This window comes from Prunus avium, chromosome 4 (assembly GCF_965620075.1).
Source record: "Prunus avium chromosome 4, drPruAviu1.hap1.1, whole genome shotgun sequence".
NCBI lineage: Eukaryota > Viridiplantae > Streptophyta > Magnoliopsida > Rosales > Rosaceae > Prunus > Prunus avium.
In genome coordinates this window covers 26,562,489-26,578,457 of record NC_142287.1, presented here as the reverse complement: position 1 = coordinate 26,578,457, position 15,969 = coordinate 26,562,489, and the positions used below count along the sequence as shown (strand labels likewise).

Below are 15,969 nucleotides of genomic sequence, written 5' to 3'. Positions count from 1 at the left end.
AGGTTCATGTATTAAAGGAAAGAGTGAGCAAGTCTGAAATTGTAAGAGAGATAGAGAGAGTTGGAAGAAAAGTAGCTGGGAACTAGTGAGTCAAGAAGAGGAGAGAATTCTCAAGTGCATCAAGGTGTTGAGCAAGGGTGAGAGAGAAACAGATTGTGAGGGTAGTGTTCTAAGGGGGTTTCCATTTGTAAACCAAAGTTGTACCCTATCTTCACTAGTGAAATTTCTCAAGGGGATCACCAAAGAGGATGTAGGCAAATTGCTGAACCTCTATAACTTGTGTCTTTTGTGCTTGATTATTTTCTGTGTGTGTGTGTAAGATTCATCCATCATTGAGTCTTGTCCAAAGTCCATCAACAACAAGGTCTAAAGGGGAGTGAGTTGGTTATAATTCACAACAATTACCTCTGTAGAAAACATCTATATTATTCTTTCAGCTATCTTGCCAAACAAAAAATATATATGCGTGTGTATATAGAGAGGGAGTAGAGATGATATATGAACATAAATGTTTGAGAGTCAAGACAGTTTGCTCAGTTTCTCTCATTTTCTGTTGTCCCAGTAAGTTGAATCAGGATTGACTGGATAGAGATCATGAGCAGATGTAGATGAACCAGTCCAAGGCCCTTCAGTTGACGCGGTTTGTGTCTGGCTCTCACCAGTTTTCCTTCCGAAACTGGATTCAAAATGTTTCCTCATTGCTTCGATCTCATTCGTTGAGGCATTTGGATCTGAGACCAATTCCTGAACAGCAGCCCTGCCTTCAAGCATGCTCACAACTGAAGACATGGTAGGCCTAACTGTTGAAGTGACATTGCAGCAGAGGAGAGCCACATTGATTGTAAGCATCATCTCTTCTTTGTTGAAGTCTGAGCCCAACCTTGGATCCACTAGGTCCATCAAATTCCCTTGCCCTTTTAGTAGTTGTGCCTAGAAACATATATTGTCAGAGATAATTTGTCGATCTTTACAAATAATTTCACTGATCTTACATATATTATCAGAGAAAGATAATGTCAAATGAAGCCAGATTTGATTTTGGATCATCATTAAATCTATTGCAGTATCCGTCACTTTCTCTCAGCCACAAACATAGAATAGAGATCAACAGTATCAGATTAAATTTAACTTTAAATAAGGAAGCAGTAGAATCATGTTACCCAATCAAGAAGATAAAAGCTTTTTTCCTTTCCTCTGTAAGTGGTGTTGTTCCTCCCACTAGCAATTTCCAATACAAGAATTCCAAAGCTATAAACATCTGCTTTATCAGTCAGATAACCCCGCATTGCATATTCAGGCGCCATATATCCACTGCAAAAAATGGCTCATCATTTCCCCATATTTAGCTTAGCGAAATACTAAAAATACTAGAAAGTTTCTTTAACAATACAGATCTAGTTAAGGTTGAAACTTACAAAAAGTAGAGAAACCTCCATCTGTTTCGTATTTCTATGGACCCATCATCGGGGTGGAAGAAATCAAAATAAAAGTATAAGAAGAAAAAAAAAATATCACAGGGACTCACTAAGTTCCAGCAATACGGGTGCTAATGTGTGTATTATCCTCTTCATCAAGCTTGGCCAATCCAAAGTCAGATATCTTTGGGGTAAGATTTTTATCAAGCAGCACATTAGTAGCCTTGATGTCTCTATGAACGACCTTCAATCTTGATTCCTCGTGGAGGTAAGCCAAACCTCTCGCTATACCAACACAGATCTTGTGCCTTGTTGGCCAATCCAACTTCAACTGACTTTCTTCTGGCCCTTCAATTTGTCAAATTACTCAAAGTTAGTTATAAGGGACATTTTTTTTTATGTATAAGATCTTTTATACCGATCTGCATGAACCAAATGAAGTTTAGGCATACAAGTGTAATATTTACCAAACAAAGCACGAGCAAGGCTATTATTTTCCATGTACTCATAGACAAGCAATAGTTGATTTCCTTCAATACAGCATCCGTGAAGCTTGACAAGATGAGGGTGTTGCAGAGCAGAAATCATGCCTATCTCATTCAAGAATTCACGATTCCCTTGCTTTGATTTGGAAGAAAGCTGCTTGACAGCAATTACGGTGCCATCTGATAGAAGGCCCTGCATTTGAGAAACAAAGTCAAAATCCCTTCACTAAAAAGCAGAGCAACTTTAATAAGACTGCTTACAATCTTATTGTCTCCGCAGAATACCTTGTAAACAGAGCCAAAACCACCTTCTCCAATCTTATTGTCTTTGTCAAAGTTGTTTGTGGCATCTTTAAGTTGCCTGAAGGTAAATTTACCAGTTTGCAGGTCCACGCCCTTTAAATCTGTGTAAGAAGCAAACTCATATAAGAAATTGTGTCTACACGAATTTCATAATGGTAGCATTTTTATTTCTTAATATCATGCGACTGATTCAAGGCCTAGAATTTAACAAGTAACTGGATCTATAGGTAGGCAGACTTTGCATCAAAGGTTTCAACAATATAATATATTCTAGCAGCATCAAGGCGCGTTAGAAAGTTCAATATCTAAATAAATATCAACTTACAGAGTGAGCCTAAATATACACGAAAAGTACATAAAAAATAACAGCATAAACTGTACGTACCATCCTCCAAAGTATTTTGTTGTCCTAGGAGGCCTCTCCTCCAAAGAATACCAAAAATCAGTAATATAATGAAGACCCCTCCAGCCACAATTCCAATTACTGCACCTACAGATATGCCACTTCCACCAGGTGCAGGTGATGTTACAGGATCTGGTGGGGGTACAAAGTCTGCCGGAAGAAGAGTAGGTTTTTTAGAGTAAATGCGAACGTAATAGATAAGAGAGTGCATTATTCAAACAGCTACCTAAAGCCGGGTCTCTTAATTGTGTTGTAATATTAATGCCTAACATGATATTTACATATGAGAAACTCCCAATGGTCTACAAATAGTAATTAGAAGAAGCTCAGAACACTGTAAACTTACCAGGATCTACAGAAATAGCTGATATAAGAGGACCATAAACTCCTCTAAGAGGGATACCGGTCGTCCCTTTCCCAGCCCAATAGAAACGGATCTCCAAGGTACTGCTAGTTACAGAAGCATTCAATTTCATTATGAATGGAGCACTAATCCCACCAGCTTTATCGACAATATTGAAATCCTTCTGCACTAATCTCCCCTGCACTAATCCTAGTTTTGTTACATAACATTTCATAATCGTAATGTGGTTTATTTTTTCAGCCTTGACTGCAACCTATTTTACATGTTATTAAAAGAAATTCATAAACATTTGAATTAACCAGGAACTAAACAGTGTCTGTTGACCTTTACCTGAATGTAAACATCAAATATACGCCTTCCCAGGCTTTTATATGTTTTGCCATTTGTAAACCCTGTCTCTGCAAAATGGAGGTTTACAGTGTAGTTTCCATTTCCCAGACAAAACCCATAATAAGTTAGAGAGATGGGAGAAAGGCGTGCATTCATGTACAGTTGTGGATTGGCCATGGAGAGTATAGATTCATTATTTTGGATAAAGGTGTCGTGAGGACGGTTATCATCAGTAAAGTAACCAGTGCTGCTTAAAGCCCAATTTGTGCTTTGGTAAAATGACGAAGGTCCACCTGAATCTGTGTCACCATCAAAGTTGGACCCATCAACAGGTACTGCTTCTCCACCACAATTTATATAGAGAGAGTACCAAGCTACAACAGAAAGCAAAAGATTAGTGGCCATTGAGGAGGAAAACAAAAAAGAATCAACCCCAAAAGAAAAAAAGAAAAAAAGGCAATTATTTCTATTATTCCATTTTGGCATTAGAAGATTCAGGGGTACGATGAATGACTGCACATGCAGGTTCATGATGGGTTGAGGCAAGTGTATAATGGTCTTCTTTCACATAGTACTCCTCCAGCTCCCCAAAAAAGAAAAAATTCGAAGATAAATAAATATATCTTGAAGCAACTTACTTTTTGGACATGTTGCATTTTTTCTGAAACATGAATCAGTTTTTCTGATAGCAGCAGGATCCAGAAGAAGTCAGCAAGATAACATCATAAATGAAAATAAGTTGTAAAATAAAAATAAGAAGTTAGAATGCCAGGTAAATTTATCTACGCATGTGCTTTCAGAGGATTAATTTGTAACTTACGAACTATTGCCCTTTGAAGAGCTTGCAAACAAGTTCCTGTAGAAATTAACACAAATTGAAAATTTAAGTTTGCTCTACAAGACACAAACAAAGTAAACTCAAGCTAATGAAAACATTCTTACAAGCCGCTTTGTGGTTGACAACCTGTGTCCCCTGTGGTGAAGTTATTATATGAAAGATCACTGCACAAAAAGGGCTGTTACGTAAATTCCGTTTCAAATGCAGTATGAGAACAGAAAATAAAATGAGAAGCAAGAGGTAGGTATTAACATGGTTGGACAGAAGTTTTGAAATCATAATTTATATCAATTCTAGCAAGATTTAATTCTGAAAATCCAATATTAAAACAATCAACCAAACTTCATGAGAAGAAAAATATTAGCTACTTTCACTATTCATAGTCATAGGTGCCTAAGCTATCACAACAGTCCACGTTAAGCCAAGTTCACCTTAAAATTTCCTCGTACTGAATTTGGTCAAGCTACCCGCATCTCATAACATATAGTATACCAAGATGATAAAGGTCCACCCCAAAAAAGAACAGCTACTATTCTAAGAATGCTATATATCAACAATTTTTCATATCAATGAGTATAATTGTAAGTATGAAAAGTCATGTCATAACGCATGCACTATGAAACTAAATATTAGAAATTGGAAGAGAAGCTTACACGCTTGCTTTCTTCAAAGTAGGCACTGGTCCAGTCAGCAAGTTTTCAGTTAAGAATCTAAACATAATTGATACAGAAAAAAGGGCATGAATTACTAGAATGGTACATAAATTAAAAAAAGGCCTGCACATAGACTTAAATTCTCCCAGTGCTTCAAAATAAAAATACATATATATATATATATAACTTCGCATATGTTTGAGCTTGTTTCAGACATGTGCCAGATTCTTAGTGAGTATACAACTTAAACACACAAGCAGTTTACTTACATATAATCCACTTCTGGTAGAGCATCAAAGTTGCTTGGAATTTTTCCGGTTAGCTTGTTAAAGCTGAGATCTCTGCACAAACCAATAACAAATGAATTTCAGATATGCTCCCCCAGAGAGAAACGTTATTTAATAATAATAATAATAAAATCACTCCAGGAATCAGGTAAGTGTAAAATCTATGCCAGGAGGATATTCTTTTGTGTATACTTGTGTGTGAGTACGCTGATTACTTAAAAATTCGGCATGCCTTTTGTACATACAGAAACATACGGCCCCCTCCAACATCCTCAAAGTCATTCAACAATCCTTGAGTTATTAGAATAGCATCTAGAAAGAAGATAATTTATCTGGAGACAGTAAAAGAAACAGGGACAAAGACATTTGTACTAACAAAGTTTTCAATTTCTTCATGTTCCCGAGATATAGAGGTAGCTCTCCAGTAATATTGCAACTCCTCAACATCCTGTAACAGAAACACTAAACTTTTGAGTTTGCAAAAGACTTCTGGTACAGACAGACATTGTGTGTCATGGAAACATTAACTCACAGTGTCTTCATGCCTGTCATTTTCTCAAGTCGAGGAAAGGTTGCTTCAGGCCCACTCAAGTCAGTAATTCTCCTGCATGTTAAAATCGAGCAATGAACATCCAGAATATTGCTAATCTGTTTGTATTTATAAATAGATACAAAATCAAAATCCATACAAGTCAGTTAAATTTGTCAAATGAGAAATGCCGGAAGGAATTGGCCCCGTCAAACCACTAGCCTGAATCAGTCTGTTTTAACAAGTCATAACATTTGAATTAGTGATAATATTCCGAATCAATAGCAGCAAAGATAACAACAACAACAAAAACACTCACAGTTTCTCAAGATTTGTCCAGTTCTTTATAAAATCAGGTATCTGCCCAGAAAAGTGACTGTCACCCACCCGGCTGCATAATGATTGGCAAAAGGAAAACAGTTCCAATTAATCCTATAATGCGGTATTTGGGTGCTTAGGAAACCTTTAAGAAAAAGGAACAACAGAAGCTTACAAGTCTTTTAGTGTTGTAAGATTTCCAAATGTATCTGGCAACTCCCCAGTAAAATTATTTGAGGTAAGAAGCCTAACCATGAAGGAGACATAACAATTATATTAAAGATACAGAAGTCGATGATTGCTGATGAAAATATCCAGCATCTGTCTACAGCAAAGCGATTCCATATAATAAACCAAATATTCTTTTATCACGACAAAATTCGGAATAGGACAATCTTACATTCTTTCTATGAGGGGCAAATTCCCAAGCTGCGGAGGGAGCAGTCCAGAGAAATTATTCATAGTGATGTCCCTACACAAAGAAAATTCTATTCTATTGATTTAAAAAAGATCATCATTAAGGATCTCCAAAAAATCAAGTGGGGGAAAGAAGAAACAAATGCGTAATCAACACTCACAAACTCGTCAGGGTTGTGATGTTTCCAATCTCTTTGGGGATAGGACCGGTCAAACGGTTTGCAACAAGGGAACTGCAACAAAACTCATATGTTTATGATCACTTTTGTCAAATAAATGGCTCAATAACATTATATGGCCATCAATAAGAACATGACATGAACATCCACACACACACACATGTATGCAGAGTGAAAAAAGAGACAGTACATGCTATTAAGTTGAAGGGATCCCCATTCTGGAGGGATGGTACCATTCAGGTAGTTGCGGGTGAGGTCACTGAAAGAGAGTGAAAAATGAGTCATTTTCTCATTGACAACAGGCATACGTGTAAGGTAACAACGTGCTTACATTTCTTTGAGATAGGTGAGCCTGGCCATCTCTACTGGGAGTGTTCCTGGCAAATCCAGAGCTTTCATAATTCTGTGGTTCATCACAAAACGAGGTTTCAAATCTTAATTGCAATTTAACAAAGACCTGTCTCGCAGCTATACTGTGACTAAAAGGAAATGCTTCCACACAAATGAGACCAAAACAGTTAAAAAAACACAAATTATTTAGTGGACAAGGACTGGAATTCAACTCGTGGTAATGTCCTTAAAAAGAATAAAACTTGCAAATTTTTGGTCAAGAAGAATAAGACTTGCAATTACACAAACAGTTAATGTGCATTTGTTCTGTAGTGATAATAAGCAAGCCAGCTTTGTCAACAAGTTTCAAAACAATGCCAACCACCAACTCACCATAGAACTGAACATCAATGCTACTAAGAGCCAGCTCAAAAACACATTGTAGTAAGTGAGCAAATTGATCACTCACAGCCCATAAAACACATTGTAGGTAGAATGTGTTATGTTACTAATTTGTGCATGTATATGTTTATATTATTGTGTTTTTTTAATTTATATTTAAGAGTTGACTGATCTTCATTATTAGGGGCTTTGCAGTAGTGTTTTTTGTCCGGGAAAAAAGAAAATTTCTGGATCTGCCATACAGCTGAGCTCACGGTCATGGGTCAATCAATGAAGGAAGGTTCATGCACTGATTCTTCTTTCACTTTCAGTTTCAAAAATAGACATGCAGTTATTATTCATGTCGACTGAAACTTTCTTGTAACGGGGTAGTAAAAAGTGTTATTTTCATTGCATGAAAGTTTCTCTCCCCTCATAAACCTTTTCGTTTGATGTAATAATTGGTGTGATTTTTGCTTACCACATAAATCTACCACATTTTAATACCATCTTATATGGCAGTTGATGTGGACAACCATCTCATTAAAATTATATTAGTTCTTTTTTAATGAGATAATATGAGATTTTTTATTTAAACCCCATCTTTCTCTTAGTTCACCCCATGTTCTAAGTTCAACCCATCTTTTAATTTAAATTTTCACAATTTCTAAGAAAACCCCACTATCTTCCCAAATTACCATTAAATACACCCCAAACTGAAAAAAATAAAATAAAATAAAAGAAATAAAAGAGATTTTCTATTTAAACCTCACAATTTTCTTTGTTCCTAGCAAAAAAAACACAAACAAATGGAAACTCAAACCCGAAATTTAATACTTTCTAGAGAAAGAGAACAACTTTACCTCTCTCCAAGTAGAGGAGTTTGTCTTGATCTGATCAAATTTATATTTTACCTATGTCTAGATCCAATTTAAATACGATGTAGAGGAGTTTGTATTTTTCTAAAACTTAATATAAAGAGTGGTGGAGTGTATGTATAGATGTACTAGGGTTAATTATTAAGTTGGATGACCTTTTTTATTTTTTTACACAATAATAAAACTTACAGCTTAATAATTTAAGTATTGGGGTGAACAAAGAGAAGTGTGGGGTTTAAATAGAAAATCTCGATAATATTTTCTATATTTTTCTTTAGTTAAATTTTAAAAAAAATACTAAACTAAACCCTACTGAATTAGAGACCACTTTTCACGTACGTCTCTCTGCCTCCCCCAATTCCCTCTCTCCCTCCTTCCTCTCCTCCCCGTCGCAGGTGCTTCGCCGAACTTCTGCAATCCCTCCGCCAGACTTCTCTAGACTTTCTTTTCATAAGCAATTGTTGAATCGGTTATTTATTTGTTTCCGATTAGTATTCAAATTAAGTTTTTTTTTACTGGTTAAACATGGTCTTCTTCAAATCAGGATTTGTTTCTAATCGTCGGCGCTTTGTCGGACCTCTGCAACCCTTCCCCGCCGCTCTACTCCTTCCTCTTGGTGTTTGGTTTAGTACACCTATATATGTACGTCATATTCCTCACCCCCTCTCCCTTCTTGATCACACTCCTTCTTCTTATAAGCCAAATCGCACAAAGCATCTAAAGAAAAGCAGGACAGGAATTCAGAAGGTGTGGATGAATGAGTTTTAATTTTTTAATTTTCTGGATGGGTATGAAAGGAGGGAGAGAGGAAGGAGGGAAAAGTCCAACGAAGCACCTGCGATGGGGAGGAGAGGAAGGAGGGAGAGAGGGAATTGGGGGAGGCAGAGAGACGTACGTGAAAAGTGGTCTCTAATTCAGTAGGGTTTAGTTTTAAAAAAAAAAATTCAACTAAAGAAAAATATAAAAAATATTATCTCCTTAAAAAAGAACTAGTATAATTTTAATGAGGTGGTTGTCCACATCAGCTGCCATGTAAGATTGTATTAAAATGTGGTAGATTTATGTGGTAAGCATAGCATTACCCTTTTTAGATTAGTTTTTTTTTTTTTTTTTTTTGTCAAACTGATTAATTTGTATGCAAAACAAGACAAAGACAAGACAAGACAAGACTTCAATCTCATCCTTCTAAACTTTTTACTTCTTTCACATCTAATGTGAAATGCTCTCAATATGGTCCTTCACGTATATCCTCTTATTAGGTGATGTAAGAGCATGTAAAATCGTTAGACCAACCACGTGAATAACATTAATTCTTGAAATCATCCTAAGATAGCCGAAGAACAAGAGAGATTTTCAAGAGAACGCAATTGGGAATAGGACTGTATAGAATAATGCGTATCTTTTATATCAAATACATTGATCCATAACCAACCTAACTAATTATGTTAGCTAGTAGTATTAATTAACTAGATGTCTTAGGCATTAAGCATCCCAACAAATTCTAAGATGATATCACGGACTAATCTAATACTCCTACGAGTATCAACATCAAAATTAACTTAAGCATATGTAAATAACCTATCCTAACACTACTCATGTCACTTAATTTAAGTGGAGTGCGGCTACCATATATATACAATAGTATACTCATAGGGATAGAATTAGTGTGGAGTTAGGTGGAACTGAAATACGGAGGATATGCTTACTTTTGTGAGGGTTGATGGACAATCCACTAGATCCGGCATGCGGCCTTAAGAATTTCTCCTAATTTAAAACTTGCCTACCATTAGAGGCTCTCCTACCCTGTGAGTGGTCGGCCAGGGTTATGAGAAATGGTTGAGGGAGTGTTACAAATGAATATAAAGATTGGGTCTGTTTCCAAGTAAAATAAAAATAAATAAACAAGTTGTGCCCGGTGAGATGGTTAAGAAATGGAGTTGGGCCTATTTACTTATTAGACTTTGGGAATTGGGCTTGGTGTAGAGATCTAACAATATATAAATAAATAATACAATTATATATTTTTTAATTTGGCCGGTCCAATTTTTTGGGTGTAAAATTGAAATTGGAACCGGCCAAAACTGGTCTGGTTCAATATTTTGGATCGAGTTTGACTTTTTAGTCAACACATTTTTTTCTCTGTTTTTTCAGGCCCAATTTGGTTCAGTTAGCCGGCTCTTCGATTCCAATGTCCACCTCTAAATTTAAGGACTTCGAAACTAAATTTAACAGTGACGTACAACTCAATCTTTATTTTCCAACTTATGTGACATTCTCACAACGAGTATTATTTTAACACGATTTTTCCAAAGCAACAATCTCGTGTGTATATTATGTGCCAAATAGATTGCGAGAAAAAAAATACCTTTAAACCTAAGAAGTTAACATAAATACCATTTTACTTTAGTAGATTCTGAAAGGAAAAATATTTTATATATGTATCCAATGATCTAATAATCCCCAAAAAAAGAAAAGTTTTGTTTAGGGGTGGACGACTATGTCCATGCTAACATGGGCTATAGCCCGAATGACTTGATATTTTATTAGTTCAATATTAATACTTAGCCTATCAAAGCACACCTCCACACACTCCATCCCAGTGATCCCAAACAAAGAAAATCTTTTTTTTTTCTTTAGTTAACTAATTCCACAAGTGTGGCATAAAAACTAGGTTTATTATCACAAAATATCCCTGACGTTTGCGAAATTATCACATTGCATCCCTAATGTTTTTTTGTATCATTAATGGTCCCTAACGTTAATACAGGTACTCTTAAATAGTCCCTCTGTCAAAAAAACCGTTAAATCCAAGGGTATAATCGTCAAATCAATCCAAAACTATAATTTTTTTTTCCTTCCCTTCTCTCTTTTTTTCTTTCTTCTTTCTTCTTTCTCTCCGCCTGGCCCCGCTCACTCTTCTTCTTTCTTTCTTTTTTCCTTCCCTTCTCTCTCTCTCTCTCTCTCTCTCTCTCTCTCCTCTAGCCACCCAAACCACCAAAGCCACCACCGTGGGATCTTATATCCCTGCCCCTCTCTCTACTCTGTCTGCAACTCTCTCCCTGCCCCCTCCCACAGCCCACCAACCCATCCACTCTAGCCACCCAAACCACCACCTCGACCTCCATAACCACCACCGTGGGATCTTATACCCCTGCCCCCAGGGGCGGATCCACAGAGGAGCAAGGGTGGTCAATTGACCCCTGCAACCTCTGAAATCCTCCATTAGAGCGGCCAAAGTTGACCCTCGCAAAGTGTTCGACGAAATGCCCCAAAGAAGAAGCATAGCGCGAGCAGTGCAGATGGAGGAGAAGAAGCACAGAGCGCAGCGCGCGCCTTCTTTTTTTGGTTAGCTCGACGTCAAAACGACGCCGTCCCATTAAACCACAGCCAAAACGCGCGCGCCTTCATATTTGTTTTGTTCGCTGGACGCCAAAACGACGTCGTTCTACTAAAGGCTTTTTGTTTTTTGGTGGTTGTTGGTTTTTTTAAAACCTGGCCAAAATGACTTTGTACAGATTGCCTTATTTCCATTTTCAACATTTAAGTAAATGTCTTTGTCCTTTTACTTTCATTTATTTTTATATTACTCCATTTACTTAAGTTTACAATGTAAATAAGGAAGTACCCCCTATTTGGATTCAAATAAAAATACTAGAAAATCAAATTCCCACCAAATCAAAATATAAAAAATTGGTTTTAGTTCAATATGCGATTTGAAATAAAAATAAAGGCTTATTAAGTCAATATATACTTCATATAAAAATCTCATAAAATCAGGCTTTCTTATTTGATATGTAGGAAATGAAAGCCGCCAAAAATTATCTTCAGAAAATGATAATTCTGAAAAAGCATTTTTCATACTTAGCCAAAATTATCTTTGTCCTTCAATACTGACAAAACTGCTGTGGACGAGACAAATTATTTTAGTGCTCATTGTGTTGCTTCGGCAACAAATGTAGGATTGCATCTGCTAGCGAGGAACCAAGAGTGTGTCTCATTGACTGCTTTAGTCACAACCTTGAAGGCAGAGATTGCTAACTTGCAAGGGAAACTCAAGCAATCGAACCAACATATACAAGCACTAGAGAGGAGAAATCGAGACTATGCTGAGCTGGTGAAGGTCTTACAAACTCGTGTATCAAGAAGAGAAGGATGAGGATTTGAGATGAAGAAGTTGTTGTTGTTATTATTATTATTTTTTTTACAACCTTTTATACGTTGACCCCCGGAATGAAAATTCCTGGATCCGCCACTGCCTGCCCCTCTATGTACTTTCTCTGCAACTCTCTCCCTGCCCCATTCCACAGCCCACCAACCCAGCACTCTAGCCACCCAAATCACCACCCCGAGAGAAGGAAAGAGGAAGAAAAAAGAGAAAAAAGAAAAAAGAAAAAAAGAGAAAGAAGGAAAGAAGAAAAATGAGGAACAAAGAAGGAAAGAAGAAAAAAAAAAGGGAGAGAAAGAAGAAATAGCGAAGGAAAAGAATAAGAAAAGAGGAGGAAAGAGAGGAGAAAAAAAAAAAAAAAAGAGAAACAGAGAGAGAGAGAAGGGAAGAAAAAATATATTATAATTTTGGATTGATTTGACGATTATACCCCTAGATTTAATGGTTTTTTTGACAGAATGACTATTTAAGAGTACCTGTATTAACGTTAGGGACCATTAATGATACAAAAAAACGTTAGGGATGCAATGTGATAATTTCACAAACGTCAGGGATATTTTGTGATAATAAGCCTAAAAACTAACCTCACATTAATATTTAATACTCAGCCCTTTTCAAAAAACACACATTCCTAGAGAACATCCTTTACTTTTTTCTATCCAAAAAAAAACTTTACCTTTTCTAGTGTACATAAAACGACAATTCTTTTTTTTTCTTATAAATTTTGGCTACCTTCTGTTCATTTTATTTTCCAAATTGGCTTGGCTAGATGGATTAAAATGGTTTAGTTTTTTTTTTCTTCTTTTATAATGGATAATAAATGCTTTTAATTCTTTTCCTTTCATGGAGTAGTTTATCATGTAATTGCTAATTGACCTTACAATTCATACTTCAATAAAATTCACTTGTATTGTCAAGCTTTCTAGGTTTGTATGTAAGAAAAATTTAGTCCACCCTACTTTCAAATCCTGGATCCGTCGTTGGGGTGACACACCATCATCTATATAAATGCATTCCATGTAAACCACATAAACCCGGTAAAATCATTTGGTGTTAGGTGGAGAGAGAGAGAGAGAGAGAGAGAGAGAGAGAGAGAGAGAGAGAGAGAGAGAGAGAGAGAGAGAGAGAGGTTTACATGTTGGTAATATGGCAGACAGTGGAATTGGCAAAGGAACAATTACAGGCGATGTCATACACATATCCTTCGGGCGGAGTTGTATCAGTACTCCATGGTTTTGTATTATTGTTGCATGGATCTGCATCTTCACTGAAATTCCAGTTCGGCTTCCCCAGTGTCTTTGCTATGTCAGCTAAAGTTTTTACTACATATATAAAACAAAGTGCAACAATAATTTAACATCATATGCTCAATACTCAATATCTACAAATTCATACAATTAGTACCATATATATATGTAGAAATGAAAAATTAATGTTTAAATAAACAAGAAGTACAAAGTCATGAATCCAAGCATCATATTACTGAAAGCTTGTACCTACGTTTACATAATTATAAGATGAAGAAAGGAGATTAAGGAAGAAATTTGACATAGATATATTAAGATTATATATATATATATATATATATATACAGACATACGTATACCTTCATCTGGTGGCAATCGAGTAGCTCCAAAAGCAAAATTTGCAAAGCAAACCACCAAGAGAGAATGAAGAAAAAGTCGAGGGAAGAACATATTCATCAATTAATTTTCTATTGGAAACCTTTCCACATTTGAAGAGGAAAACAGTGCCCAAAATGAGAGCTTTTGAATGAAGAGGTACCGTACGATTGTGTGTGTATGAAAGATGGATTTGTGAGGAGAGTATTGGTGCTTAATTACAGCAGCCTTTTATAGACACAGAATCGAGTAGACCTTCAAGGACTGAAACTGAAGTCAAATACTTTTAAAATAATAATTATTCTCCACCACTCACTTTATAGTCTGATCTCCTTCTTCTTCTTTTTTTCTTTTTTTTTTCTTTTTTTTTTTTTTTAATAAGGAGATTAGACACTGCATACAAACACATAAAGCTGTTTTGACTAAAACACGTAATCACCCGAATAATAATCAACACATAAAAGTTCTACGACATCCCCTTTCCCAGTTTTCCATTATTTACATCTTTTGTTTGTAAATATTTTTGCACGTAAAATTAAGATTGATTATTATTTAATTAGTGATCATTTTGAAAAGATCTTGAGTTTAAAAATTAAATTAGTGATTATTATTCAATGTCGTCAATGACAATTTAATTAGAAAAATAAAGTTCAAAACTCTTTATATCAAATAATGCAGTGCATGTACAAAATAACTCATCCAACGGAATATATATATTTCCGATAAAGGAAAACTTCAACTTGCATGGATAATCTATACAGAAAAGTTTCACAGCATTCCCTTTCTCAGTTATCCATTATTTACATCTTTTGAATGGACACTCCAACTTCCCAATCAACCAGTCAATTCATTGAAGCTGTATGTTCTTAATTTAATTCATATATGTCAAAGGAAAAATAAAGAAAAAAGAGCCACGTGTGTAAGGAGCCAGCCATGTGACTATGTGACTCACCCAACCGACCAAACAATTAATGTTTCCCATTTTAAATAATGACAGGGATAGGAATTAAAGGGTTAGCTTCAGGTCCCAGGTCGAAGAAAAATAAGCTTCAGTCCAAAAAAGATGAAAAGTTGCTGCTGACTGAGTCTTTACAGCGACATTAAATTAATAATTAATATTCCAATTCTGTTCTATCAATATCAATATTGGATGACTTCTCCTTTCTTTGTTTCTTCGTCTAAGAAACCTTTAAACGAAAAAAATTGAGGTGGAATATCTGATAATTTTAATTATATTTTAAATGAGGAAACGGACTTATCTGAAGTTTGTAAATTGTAAATTAGAGCAAATCAGAACTTATCAAAACTGTTATATAACATGAATTAATTTTCCTGGTTGGTCAAGCAGGCACTTACAAAGCATATCGTGATTTTAATGTGCCTGGAGACTACTTGTTTACTGCATCTATCAGAAATTGTTAAGTACAGTCTATCTACTATGTAATTGTGGAAGTAGCACGGATCATACAACTGTTTTACAATTTTTATGATGTTTTTTGGGAGTTATATTTTATTTCCTCAATTGCTATATTCGGATTGTTAGTTTTTGTTCTTCTAATGTTTTTAGCTTTCTTTGACAAACTGGTAATCTCTTATGTAATTAATCAAGATTAAGGAATTTAGATTAGTTTAAGTATGCATTCAAAACCATTACAGAAATCCGAGATCAATTTTGTCATGGCTCAAATATAATCAACATCCTTGAAGGTAAAAATCATACATTTTATTCTCACGTGAGTCCAGCCTTTGCTAGCTGTAAACTTTCTATTCTAATGTTCTTTGTCTCATTGTGAAGCCAATGTTTGGCTGCCAGCTGGGGAAATTCAAGGCAGACTTCTTTTTGGGTAAAAAGGGAGGCTACAACGTTGAGAGAAAATTTGACAGCTTCTTCCTCTGCATTTTCTTCTTATGAGAGGTCTGCATTTTGCATTGTGAGATTTTGACAATTGGTTTTTAAAATCTACTTTGATCTTTAAAATCTGTTTTCAGTTGTTGAATGCGCATTTTCTCTTGGAATTTAGATTTCTGAAGTTACAGAAAAAAGGGCTACTGTCCGCTTGGGGTCGTTGGAT

The 15,969-nt window shown here is 35.7% G+C and overlaps 1 protein-coding gene across 3 annotated transcripts; it reads right to left on the bottom strand.

The window, feature by feature from the left end:
* Nucleotides 1–408: 408 nt before the first annotated feature.
* LOC110763501 (putative leucine-rich repeat receptor-like serine/threonine-protein kinase At3g14840) lies at nucleotides 409–14,174 on the bottom strand. Of its 3 annotated transcripts, XM_088251941.1 has the most exons (25): nucleotides 13,882–14,174; nucleotides 13,411–13,597; nucleotides 6,853–6,924; nucleotides 6,712–6,780; nucleotides 6,504–6,575; nucleotides 6,326–6,418; nucleotides 6,101–6,172; nucleotides 5,927–5,998; nucleotides 5,768–5,839; nucleotides 5,611–5,682; nucleotides 5,455–5,526; nucleotides 5,061–5,132; nucleotides 4,792–4,848; nucleotides 4,243–4,302; nucleotides 4,121–4,156; nucleotides 3,939–3,982; nucleotides 3,594–3,674; nucleotides 3,301–3,368; nucleotides 2,953–3,148; nucleotides 2,589–2,756; nucleotides 2,186–2,304; nucleotides 1,883–2,093; nucleotides 1,526–1,763; nucleotides 1,161–1,311; nucleotides 409–930 (listed from the first exon to the last, which is right to left on the bottom strand). In XM_088251941.1, the coding sequence occupies exons 1-25, from the start codon at nucleotides 13,976–13,978 to the stop codon at nucleotides 544–546; spliced, it is 2,838 nt and encodes a 945-aa protein (XP_088108067.1). In that variant the 5' UTR covers nucleotides 13,979–14,174; the 3' UTR covers nucleotides 409–543. The 3 variants fall into 3 exon arrangements, with proteins under 3 accessions (XP_088108067.1, XP_088108065.1, XP_088108066.1); XM_088251939.1 differs by having other exon boundaries at nucleotides 3,301–3,674; XM_088251940.1 differs by having other exon boundaries at nucleotides 3,301–3,674; nucleotides 6,326–6,397; nucleotides 13,882–14,173.
* Between the last annotated feature and the right edge of the window lie 1,795 nt (nucleotides 14,175–15,969).